General features: G+C 42.4%; 1 protein-coding gene across 3 annotated transcripts in view; it reads left to right on the forward strand.

The window, feature by feature from the left end:
• The window catches only part of TUBGCP3 (tubulin gamma complex component 3), a 57302-nt gene that overhangs the window by 35459 nt on the left and 8893 nt on the right, over positions 1 to 12950 (forward strand). For all 3 annotated transcript variants that reach the window (XM_077927666.1, XM_028728113.2, XM_028728114.2), the window contains 4 exons: positions 403 to 592; positions 4112 to 4247; positions 6023 to 6091; positions 9261 to 9396. In XM_077927666.1, coding sequence (XP_077783792.1) covers positions 403 to 592; positions 4112 to 4247; positions 6023 to 6091; positions 9261 to 9396 — 531 coding nt within the window. The remainder of the gene's footprint in view (positions 1 to 402; positions 593 to 4111; positions 4248 to 6022; positions 6092 to 9260; positions 9397 to 12950) is intronic.

The following is a 12950-nucleotide window of genomic DNA, read 5'->3' on the forward strand; positions in this document are numbered from 1 at the left end:
TTGTTTCCTTCCAGCTTGGCAAAAGGAAGAGCTGGGTGGGCACGATCTGAGTAGGGTGCACTAGCATTCGTATTGCAAAGCTATCTCTAAAATGTTTCTTACAGTTTAAGAATATGTGAAGTAGTTACTGTAGTTTTTGTGTTGATAGAATATTTTATTTCAGAAGATAACGCATTCTGAAAATTCTGCATTTAGGACCCTATAAAATTCAGATGTATCCTATCCCTTCCCATTCCCTAGCAAGCCATGGTATTGCTGAACTAATGTGTATAAACTCAAGTCAATTAGGTGTTTTCAGAGGTGAAATTTAGTAATTGTACTCTGCTCTCATTTAATAAAAAAAATATATTAAAAGAGTACCTATCTGCAGTCTCGGTAACCATTTTCTTCTTCTTGTAACAGCTGCTGAAATGTTCACAGATTTGGAAAACGCATTTCAGGGAAAAATAGATGCTGCATATTTTGAGACTAGCAAATACTTGCTAGATGTTCTCAATAAAAAGTACAATTTACTGGAGCACATGCAGGCCATGAGGCGCTACTTACTTCTCGGTCAAGGAGATTTTATCAGGCACTTAATGGACTTGCTTAAGTAAGTGAATGTGGATTGTAATGTTATTGAATTTAAATGTTTGTACTGGAAGAGAAGATTGATTGAAATCCAAAATAGGGTTTTGTTAAGCCTCTGGTCCAACAATAAAACTTATGATTAAAATACAAATGCACTTTATTGCTTCTATTAATATGTTCAGTGTTGTGTTATGCTTCTTTAGGTTCAGTATATAGTATTAACAAAGCAATTCTTTAGCTTTTATATTGGGTAGTATTTGGTTCTTTCAGGTTCTAAGTGGAACAGAATTGCCAGATGTTGAAAAACACTGCTCTTCCACAAATAAATGGTATTGCTAGTGTTGTGTCCAACAAAGCCATTCCAATGGGACTTCCCCTCCCTCTCCTCTCCCTGCACCCCCAAATCTGCTCTGGGTGGTTAGGGTTTGGGGGTGCATGGGGGAGAGGTTGGGGAAGTTCCATTGCACAAGCAGAACTCCTTGCACTAATGGGATAGCTGTTGGGTGCAACCTATAATCTTGAATTCTACATATGATATTGGGCTGGTTCACATGTCACATTGAGCCACAGTGAGAAACAAACCATGGCTTGCCATGAGTGAGCAGTATCCTGTTGTACATTGCTCAATTCTTCCTGTTAAACAATTGACGGTTTTTGACTGAGGACTGCTTGACTGTTAAGGAGCAGTTAAGTAGTACGCAACAACACCCTTATTATTCACTATAAGCCATGGCTTATTTCTACTTAGTTTACCGTGACATATGAACCAGTTCATTAAATGCATAATCTGTTATTAAACCATGTCCAAGCTTAATGGCTCCAAATTTAATGACTGTAAACATTATGCAGCAAGACTTTTACACGCACATACATGAGGGTGGAGAACAGGTGTAATCTATTACTTGACTGCCTTAGCCCCAGACATTGTTGGCAGCATATTACAACTTTTGAAGGACTGGGAGGGCTTCTGCTCTTATCTCCTTCTCCCATTTCCCTTTCTATTGTGTCCTATCTTATTTAGGATTACCATCATTTTTATAACAGCACAAATCCTTTCAGTATTTCAATGTGCAGGCGACTAAGTACACCCAAGGGAGATAGCTCAGTCAGTAGAGCATTAGACTCTTAATATCAGGGTCATGGGTTTGAGCCCCACATTGGGCAAAACTTTTCTGCAATCCATCTCTACAGTTCTACGATTGCTGGAAATAGTTTTGCTCTTTGCAGAGCAGTCATTCTAGTTTTTGTGTTCATTGTGTGTGAGCATGGCAACAGCATGTCTGACTTGCATCTTCTATGTGCCTGACCTCCCATCTATTGGTTGAACGTGTGCATAGTGTTCAGCTCCAGTTGCATTTTTAGAGTCTTGTGTGCATACGTTTAATTGGTGTTGTGTCACAGTTGCAGTGTCCCTCCCCAACCCCACAAACAACATCTACAGAGTTTATCTGTAGAATAGGCTAAAGCCGATGAAGGGCAGGGCTCAAGACTACCAGTGGGTATCTCATTTTGTATGTGCTGGCCTGTTTGTTGGAGAGGTAATGGGTTGCGCCCACTGTTCTGGAGAAACAGTAGCGAAGCCGTAGACTTATAACTTAAAGTTGGTACTTTGCATTACCGTACAACCCCCAACCTTCAGCTTTTCAAGTTCTCTTTGTCTCATTCCACTTATAGGCTAATCTAGAAGTACTAGGGACCTAAATTCAGATTTGCTTGGGCTTTAACTATTCAGTAGCCGCTGCCACTGAATAACATTCTGATCAGCAGAAAGTGAAGACTGACCTTTGATGAACGTATCAAAATATATTCATCTTAAATGTGCACTTAAATCTACAGCTTTTAAACTTAGATCCTGTATTTAACATCAAACCCCCACATCTGCCTCCCTTGGTGCCAGTATTTTTTAAAAGCATATTGGGCTTTCCCTTAGGATGGGGTTTTTAAAGTATAAAGGCAGGCTTCCTGCATGTCGTTGCATTCCTTTCCCCCACCATAATGCTGATTTTTCATTACAAAAGAGTCCATTTACTTGCCAGACATCAAAGAGATGTCTGTTTGTCCAAGAGCTGAATTGATGTAGCATCTCTGCACTAAAGTGCAGCAGCATAATGATGAGACGTGAAATCAGTACGCTTTGGTGCATCAAGCAGCGAAGGGGCATGTTTTAGTGCAAAGAAATATCTTTTGACGTGGAATTTTAAATTTACTGTTTCAAGTTTATCGAGAACATTAGCTTAGAACCCTCCATTTTCTTTGGTGATAGAATTTAAACTGAAATGCCCAAGCTACTTGTTAGAATTTGTAGAGATTCTGCTTTCATTTTATTACTCTTTTAAAATGCTTTTAGAACTTAGGGTTGTTGACCAAATCTTGACATTGTTACTGCAGTTTTTGGTCTAAACAGTGGCTGTTTCTCAGATATGCAAACAGAGGCGGTTGTTCTGAAACTAAAGCCATTTTCCTATCAATGCTCCCTCAAACTTAACCTTCCTCTTTCCCCACCCCAAATTTAGTTATCAGCATTTGCACAAAACCCTGTCAGCTTGATTATGGGAAGTTCTTTAAACCTACTTTTTTAAAAAATAAAATAAAATTGGTTGCCTCCTATCGAAAAGGATATTACTGAATAGAAAAGCCATGATGGACTTGAGTACAGTGGTACCTTGGTTCTCAAATTTAATCCATTCTGTGAGTCCGTTTGACTCCCGAAATCATGCAGAAACCAAGGCGCGGCTTCCAATTGGCTGCAGGACCTTCCTGCACTCATATGGAAGCCATGTCAGATGTTCAGCTTCTGAAAAACGTTTGCAAACCGGAACACTCACTTCTGGGTTTGCAGCGTCTGGAAGCTGATTTGTTCGGGAGCCAAGCCGTTTGACTACCAAGGTACCACTGTGCTGCTGAGTTGAGTGAGTTGTGACATTGCAGCCTGGTGAGGAGTCCTCCAGAATTGCTCGTAAGTCTAACAACCCACCTCTTCCGAATCCGAAAAACATAGGAACATACAACTTAGGAAGATGCTTTATATACCATGTCAGACCATGTTTCCATCTAGCTCAGTGTTGCCTACACAGACTGGCAGTGTCTCTCCAGGGTTTCTTAGACAGGGCATTCCCACATCCCTACCCAAAATGCTGAGGATTGAATCTGAAAAGGCAGATGCTCCAGCACTGAGAAGCAGCCCATGCCCTGAAAAGTTGTGTGAATTGACTCTGTTTGAGAAGGTTGCTAAGGGGTGTGCTGCTGTAGCTGAAATGTCATACTGGTCCCTGTCTCATAGGAGCACAGGTATATCGTGCAGGGTCATTTTTGTGTGTGGAAATCCTCAGCTTAAATACTCGTAATTACACACACACACACACACACACACACACACAAAACATTTGATAGCTCACTGTTTGGAAAGGATAATCTGTTCACTATTGTGTGGGCTCAAAATATATTGCATAGTTAGTCCATTGCGCCTGCAGCTAGATGACAACTGGGCTATTATGTAAATTGTGTATCTATCTTTCCATTTATCTCCCTTTTATTATTTTAGGCCAGAGCTTGCGAGACCAGCTACCACTTTGTATCAGCATAATCTGACAGGAATCCTGGAAACAGCTGTCAGGGCAACAAATGCACAGTTTGATAACCCTGAGATCCTCAAACGCCTGGATGTCAGACTTTTGGAGGTACTTTAAAACAGCAACAACAACAACAACAAAAAACCACTTTAGCATTTTACGAGAATATTGGTTTGTTTTAATTTTTTTTAATTGCTAAAATGGCATCTGAGGTCAGCATTGAAAAATAGCATTGCCTTGTCTTGCACGCAAAATCTGATTTTCTCACCCGTCAGTGTAGTTCTTAACTATTATTTCTCTGAAAAGGAGCTTTGGTTTTTGTATTTATTTGTCTGTTTTGTTTATGGCATTTGAGTGCCGCTCCACAATGCAAGGCTTTCTGTGCAGTTTACAATGGTAAACTGCACAGTTTGGTAAAATGCAATGGTAAATGTGCTCTTTTGTCAGTTATAGATAGAGTACACTTATAGCTATGTGTGTTTTATAAAAATTAAGGCTACAGTCCAGTTGTATTTTATTTCATTTATTTATTTATTTTAAATCGTTTTTTAAACTCTGCTCTTCAACCGAAAAAGGCTCCCAGAACCACTTACAAATGTCTGTGATAAGACTGGTCCTGTCCTCAGGCTTACAATCTAAAAGACATGACACAAAAGGAAAGGGGGCTGTGTTGGGGAAGGGGAAAAAGCAAACTCAGGCACTTTATCTTTGTTACAGAGTGACTAGGTAGAATGGAAAGATTTCAAGAAGAGAAGGAGTCAGGCGTCGCTCATTAAGAAAGCAGATGAAGAGGCCCTGCCGTTCCCTATCCGTCCCTTGCCCATAGCCTGATGGAATAGCTGCTGATGGCAGTTGAGGAAGGAGCTTGGATGTAGCCCCTCTTTCATTAAAATTGATGGAGAGGCCTTTCGCTCTCATCTCTTTCCATCTGTAGCCTGGTGGAATGTCTGCTGATCAGTGTAGGTTCAGCATACCTAAGCCACCTTATTTCAGGGGTCGGAAGTGTGCTTCACTCTAGATTGTGGTTATAGTGCCACTGAACTTACCCTGATGCAGTCCTTTTAAGGATGTGCTGAGGTGTTGTACTATCCCACTTAGGACAGTGGTAACTCGGGTTACAGACGCTTCAGGTTAAAGACGTTTCAGGTTACAGACTCCGCTAACCCAGAAATAGTACCTCGGGTTAAGAACTTTGCTTCAGGATGAGAATAGAAATCGCGTGGCAGCAGTGGGAGGCCCCATTAGCTAAAGTGGTACCTCAGGTTAAGAACAATTTCAGGTTAAGAACGGACCTCCGGAACGAATTAAGTTCTTAACCCGAGGTACCACTGTACTAGGGAGGACATGGTTCTCTCATGTTTATGTGTGCTTCTCCCTGCTGACCTGGATATACAATGACAACACAGTCGTACCTCGGTTTAAGAACAGCCCTGTTTATGAACTATTCGGTTTACAAACTCTGCAAAACCAGAAATAGTGTCCTGGTTTGAGAACTTTACCTCAGTCTAAGAATGGAGTCCAAACGGCGGAAGGGTACCAGCGGCGGGAGGCCTCATTAGGGAAAGCGAGCCTCGGTTTAAGAACCTTTTCGGTTTAAGAACGGACTTCCAGAACAGATTAAATTCGTAAACCGAGGTACCACTGTTCCTAGAAAGGGTTTCTACGGGACCTCCCATACCCTGTGTGCTGATAAACATGGTATCTCTCAATTTCAGACTTGCATTCTGTGCCCAATAAGAAAGTATGGGGAGGGGGGAATCCCTCCCGTCCATTTTTGATTGAGTAAAGTAAAACAGGTTCATTCCTAACAGCTAAATAACTATTGGAAAACAGCTAAATAACAATATATGTGATTTGGTTAAATGCTGATAATTCTTTTTAAGGTGTCTCCTGGTGATACTGGTTGGGATGTTTTCAGCTTAGACTATCATGTTGACGGACCGATTGCAACAGTAAGGATATATGTATATTTCTATATCTCTAGCTCTATATCTATCTCAGTTTGTCAATTTTCACCCCCACCCCCACTTACTTCACTTAAATACTTTGTTACTAAAATAGCCTTTGTACTTTTAGCATTGCATGATTAAAGAGACTGCTTGCTATCTTGGATGTACCCATTGTATTAAGAGTACAGCCAAACTCTCAATTTTCCTAAATTATTAATGAGTGTTAAAATGCTACATTTTAAGACTTTCATTATTTGAAATAAATAATTCATTTGTTCTGTCGGAGATTTTTAGAAAGTACTTAATAAATGGATTTTCATTTTCATCCATTATTCTGAAACTGTAGCAACTAATTTGGGATAATTTGCAAGAACTGTGAGATGTATTTTAGGGGAACCTATTTGTACTCTTTAAATAAAATCTGATGTGTAGTATTCATTAAAACAGATGAGAAAATAGCAGCACTATTGTTCAGAATGCTTTTACTATATGTAAAGAATAGCATTGCTTTCTGAACAAGGTGTCAGAAGTGAGAGTTTGACCAGCAAGGTATGTATAGTTTAGTGAAAGGAAGATAATATCTCACTTTCCTAGTTTGTTAATCCATTTTTTCATGCTCTGATTTTCCTCTGTAGATTGTAAGTAGTTGCAGGGCTGTGTAACCAATTTCTTTATATTTAGGATATTGTTAACTGTTTGATATCTTCTTTTTTTAAACAAAAAACAGCAATCCATCTTTGGTAAAGAAGAAAAATGTGGTGGAAGGCATTCCTAACATCCGTAAAGCTGTTGTATATAAAATAGCAAGCTTTAATGCAACTATATAAACAATAGAATTTGAACTTGTAAATAGAATGTAGACCTGTAGTTTGAATTTTGGACCTGCCTATAACTTTAGCCATGGACTGACTGATTGGTCCTGGGCAAGTTATACTCTCGGCCTTAATTTTCCATGCATTTTTGGTAAGCCATTAAGAAAATTCCAAACACTAGGTTTCAATACATAAGAGTTTGTGCCAATTAGGATCATGGGATGTGCCCTTGATCCTTGGTGCTGTGTAGCTCCTAGCTTCTCCTGTGTAGTCAGGTGGGGGGAGGAAATTTAGTGGTTCTTGCTTTCTGTTCCAAAATTAATTCAATGCCCAGTTGATCAGATCTGAAATACCTCCCTAATTTTAACATGTCCTTTCTTTTTAATTTCCTGTGTTTTCAGAGGGAAAAGATAGCGTAGATGAGGCAGTGACATTCACAAGGAGGAGTGTTGCATTTCAGTATTTTTTTAAGCATTGCTATTTTAGGGTAGCAAGGATCAAGCAAAAGGAGGATCTAGTTGTACTTGAGCTTGATCCCGACAGCTGCATCTCAGCCACCTGCCATATTCTTCTGTCAGTAACCCCATGGCCAGGTTCAGTTTTTAAACCTGAGTTATTTCTAGACAAGGAGGGGAGAGATTTAATAGCTCTCTTCTTCACCTTCTCCCCATCTGGTTGGAAGGAGACCTGGGGCTGTCATACAATGGCTGCCCTGTGTGCGTCTAAGGACAGTGGCAGCAGGTGTGGTCTGTCCGTGTACCCATTGTGTGTGTACGATGAAAGGTTTGCACAGTCCCCTGTACACGTAGACTCCAACTGTGGTGGTCCCGTGGGTTACCCGAGAGGCGAGGTCCAAGTCCGGTCCGTGGTCAAAGGTGCAACATGGAGGCAGTCCGTAGTAGCTGACGCTGGCTGAGTCAGGTGAAGTCAGGAACAGATATGCAAGCAGGGAGCCAGGGTGGGTCAGGAGCTTAGGTAGGAAAGCAGGACAGGGTTCAGGCAGGAACTAGCAACTAATAATGTTGCCCCCGTAACTTGGGACTGGGGCTGGCCGGCTTTTATCTGCCCCGAGGCATAGGGCAGCCCTGATCCTCTGGTGACTCGCCTCTCCTGGCCTGGAGGCAAGCACTCCTCCTGTGGGAACTTAGTTCCCTCCTCCTCTCTGCCCTGAGCCTCTGCAACCTCAGCTTCCCCTGACGGGGCTGAGAGTGGAGCACCTGCAGGCAATGGGTCCTCCATCACCTCAGGAGCCAGAGCAGACTCAGCTGGTGCCTGCACCTGAGGATCCAGCACAGGTGAGGACCCTTCAGGCTCAAGCCCCAGCCCCGGCTCAGCTGGTTCTGGAGGCGGGGACTCCTGTGCAGGCTGGGATCCCTCAGGTTCAGCATCCAAGTCCGAATCCCAGGCCATCACACCAACATGTGTAAGCAGAGTTGGGTTGACATTGTGCAAATGGAAGCGTTTCTTCTATTTTTGCATTTTTATCACACCTTTCTTTCAAGAAGTTCAAAGTGGCATACAAGGTTTTCCATATCCCCACGTTATGCTCACATCAACCTGGTGTAGGTAGGTTAGGTGACTGGCCTAAGGTCACTCAGTGAGCTTCATGACTGAGTGGTGGATTCGAAGCTTCATCTCCCAGGTCCTAGTCTAACACTCTTACCACCACATCACACAGGCTCTAAATGCTGCACAGATATTTTAACTAGTAATATTAGAGATTGAACCTGGAGCACCTTTTTTCTGCCTCTGTATTTGTCTTGTCTTGTCTTTATGGGACGCGGGTGGCGCTGTGGGTAAAAGCCTCAGTGCCTAGGGCTTGCCGATCGAAAGGTCGGCGGTTCGAATCCCCGTGGCGGGGTGCGCTCCCGCTGCTCGGTCCCAGCGCCTGCCAACCTAGCAGTTCGAAAGCACCCCCGGGTGCAAGTAGATAAATAGGGACCGCTTACTAGCGGGAAGGTAAACAGCGTTTCCGAGTGCGGCTCTGGCTCGCCAGAGCAGCGATGTCACGCTGGCCACGTGACCCGGAAGTGTCTCCGGACAGCGCTGGCCCCCGGCCTCTTGAGTGAGATGGGCGCACAACCCTAGAGTCTGTCAAGACTGGCCCGTACGGGCAGGGGTACCTTTACCTATTTGTCTTGTCACCTTGGTTCACACAGAAGTCCTTGTATGCCAGTAGGGACTTCCCGTGACTTTTGATGGACTGGGCCTTGCTTAAATCTTCTTGTAAATCTCTTGACTCTACCTCAAGGGTCAGTTGGTTGCTCTGCGAAGCTATCCAGAGACCCTGGAAGCAAGTAAAGCAGCAGTATTAAAGGCACTTAACGCACTTTAAATCTCTGTGTTGATCATATTTGCAGGTGTTCACCCGTGAGTGCATGAGCCACTATCTGAGGGTGTTCAACTTCTTGTGGAGGGCAAAACGGATGGAATATATTCTCACAGACATATGGAAAGGACAAATGTGTAACGCAAAGCTTCTGAAAAATATGCCAGGTAAGGGAGCAACCAACCCTATTACGGCAAAATTACACAAACAATTGTTTTCAGACCAAGCCTCCTTTATAGGTTGCTTTGTATGAGAGAGAAATTTATTCGTTCTGCTGAAGTCTCTCCAAATTTCAGAAGGTTTCCTGCAAGGGCAGATGTTATGTTTTTTTTAGGGTGCTTTGTTTTAAGTTAACAATAACTTAATTTCCATGTTTTTTGTAACCCTGGTAATAAAACTGCCAGATTGCACACAAATAGGACAGGGGCTTTTGTTCCAGGCACCTAAAAAGTTGATGGTTCTTTGTAAGCCGCTTATGTTCTTTGTAAACCACTCAGAGGTCTTCATTCGAGTAAGTATATGGCTTTTGGTAAATAAATAAATAGGCAAGGGAGAGAACAAAATGGGATTCGCTTTCTGGGTAAAGAGTTTCCCTCTGGTTACAAGCTTGACATGTTGGTCACAAGAGAGGTCACCCTCTGCCCACTCTCCTATTTGCTCTCCCTTTCCCCATCACTCCATCCTGGCATCATTCCTTATGTGGTGAGGTTAGAGATGCTACTTTAGCTTTTAGCAGACGTTTTCAGAATTCTCTTTTCATCTGGATTGCCATTGTCCCGCAAAGCACTTCAGCACCGTCCACTTCAACTTGTGCTACCTCATACAGATTTCCACTTTTGCCTTCGATACACCTAAAATTCCTCTGAGGCTTCTTTCTTCAGCTCAGGATTTGGGATTTGTCCAAATCCAGTGCACAGCCCTAACGTTTATTACATGGACACGCATAATATTATGTGGAAAGCATAATGTTGATGCAGCAATCACCCCTTTGCCATCATATGTATCCCATGGCTGCAGTAGGCAGCCAGGTATCAGGTAAGCTGGAGAATCATGGCCAATGTGCAGTTGGTGGTGCTGAAAAACACATGCTTGGCACAATGTAATGTTGCAATGGCCCACAAACATTTGGTGGGGTATTGAGGCAAACAAACTTGCGTCTTTTATTCTATTACTGACTTGTAATTTGACTTCATTTCCTCTGTAGAATGAGAGCAGCTGGTGCGGTAGGGTGTGTAGGGCCACACAATCCTATGCATGTTTACTCAGAAGTTAATCACATTGTATTTCATGGTGTTAAGGTAAAGGTAAAGGTACCCCTGCCCGTACGGGCCAGTCTTGACAGACTCTAGGGTTGTGCGCCCATCTCACTCAAGAGGCCGGGGGCCAGCGCTGTCCGGAGACACTTCCGGGTCACGTGGCCAGCGTGACGAAGCTGCAGCTGGCGAGCCAGCACCAGCGCAGCACACGGAAACACCGTTTACCTTCCCGCTAGTAAGCGGTCCCTATTTATCTACTTGCACCCGGGGGTGCTTTCGAACTGCTAGGTTGGCAGGAGCAGGGACCGAGCAACGGGAGCGCACCCCGTCACGGGGATTCGAACCGCCGACCTTTCGATCGGCAAGCCCTAGGCGCTGAGGCTTTTACCCACAGCGCCACCCGCGTCCCCTCATTTCATGGTGTTATTTCCTACTTAATGTGTGTTTTAGGATTGCGACCTGAGTAAAAAAGTTCTGAATTCAAATTTCACCTTGATCATGAACATATCTGAGCTCCTTTCCCTTAACGCAATATGAGGATAGCCATCTAGTCTGTTGCACCACTAAGATACATTGGATGCTTAAATATTCTACTTACTTCATTGCTATATATAATTGTTATTGTGATTGCTGTATATAATTGTTGTTGTGATTGTGGTTAGATAGGTCTCTGGTTTTCTTAGTGGGTCTTCTGAATATGATCAGAAATGTTCAAGCTTCCCCCCTGAGCTTTTCAATATTGTTTTAGGACTCAGTGGACCCTTCAAACTTTTTTCTACAGATCAAAACCCATACATAACTGATATTTTAATGACCACAGCCTTGCCTTTTAATTGATCAGTTTTACAGCAAAATTAGTAGATTGCACCAGTATAGTATAAAAATAAGAGCCCCTAGTTCAGGGCCTTGTTAGCCTGTTGGGTAAATCCAGCTGTGGTCAAGATAGTCGTACCCATTATCAAGAAAAATTAAATCAAGAGCAGGGTTAGCTACAGATATTTCTGATTCTTCTGGAACCTTTGAACAGACTACCTGAATGGAGCTCACAGTTTGAGAACCTCTGTTCTAGCTGAAAGGCTTCAATAAAGGAGATTAATGACCTACATATAACTCAGAATGCTTTTCAATCCACCTTTCCAATAAATTAAGCAGCAAACTACCTAGTTGTTTGCTCATGGCTCTGGTTGGCGGATCAAAAGTTTGTGTGGTCAGGGGCAAAAGGACACTGCTCCTGAATATCTGCAAATACTCCCTGGTCTATGTGGCCAGGTGCCCATGTCTGGTTCAGTGGGCCAGGGGTAGCTCAAAGAGTTGTTGCTTATTTTCAAAGCCATAGGCTCATTTTTTCCCCTTCTTCTCTCTTAGCTTGGCTGCACTCTCTCTGTTTTGTTTTTGAGGCTGCTGCTGAGCTGTATGCATTCATGGGCTGTAGCAATGTTGTGTGACTGGAAAATACTATTATGTAGTGAGTATATTTTCTATAATAAAAGAGTTTCAGTGGGGAAGTCTGTTTACTAAGATTTTTTTTTAAAACAACAACAACACAGTTCTGCAGGTTTAATAAGGATGATGAAATTTTTGAAATAGCCTTGAGGGGGCAATAGAGCATTACAGTTCTTTATTGACCAGTGCCTTTTTCAGCTCCAGAACTCTCTTCCAGGCTTGCAGAGTACTGATGTGTGTATTGCTGTTTGTGATACTAAACTGAATTAGTCTTTAGACTAAATGGGTTAAGCCCTGCTTTGGCATAGAATTATATGCATTTTCTTGCTTTTGTGAATGGGATTTTATGCACATCACATTCTGGGTTTGTTTGTTTTCTGGGCATTGTTAGTCACTTTGGATTTCCAGTAGGATGGTATACAAATGTTTTAATTAATATATAAATAAGAATCAAACCAGGGAGATGGAAGGTTCTTTGTGAGTGACTGCCAGAACTGAATATGCAGTGGAGACCTGGTAAAACTAGCATTCGTTATCAACTGCAGCTGCTGGCAATCATGCAAGGTTTTGAATCGTGCATGACTCTTTAGGCAAAGATTTTCACATGTTATGTCTAGGAAAAAGAATTCAGTCAAGATATAAAGCGAAGAATGTTAGCAATCCAGAATGCATGCCTGTAGTATGATGCAGCCCACCTGAGGGATATCTTTGACTTTAAAGTGAGTACAAACTAAAAAATAAATTGTTCAAGTATAGAGAGCAAAAATTTCCAAGGAAACCTGGAATGTTTGTTATGACAGACACAAGTGAATAAAATAGCATCTTTAGCCTCTAGTCACTTTCTGGTCAGTGCAAGTGTGGAAAATATGGAAGTCCAAATTTTCACCTAGAATTACCTCCCTCCCTCCCGTCTTCCTAGGCTAAAATTCTCTACCCACCTTTCTGGGAGTACGCCCTGTTGAACTCAGCAGGACAAACATCTAGATAGATACATATGAAATTGTGCAGTAATAAAATAAAAT

The sequence above is a fragment of the Podarcis muralis genome, chromosome 4, assembly GCF_964188315.1.
Source record: "Podarcis muralis chromosome 4, rPodMur119.hap1.1, whole genome shotgun sequence".
In the NCBI taxonomy this organism is placed as follows: Eukaryota; Metazoa; Chordata; class Lepidosauria; order Squamata; family Lacertidae; genus Podarcis; species Podarcis muralis.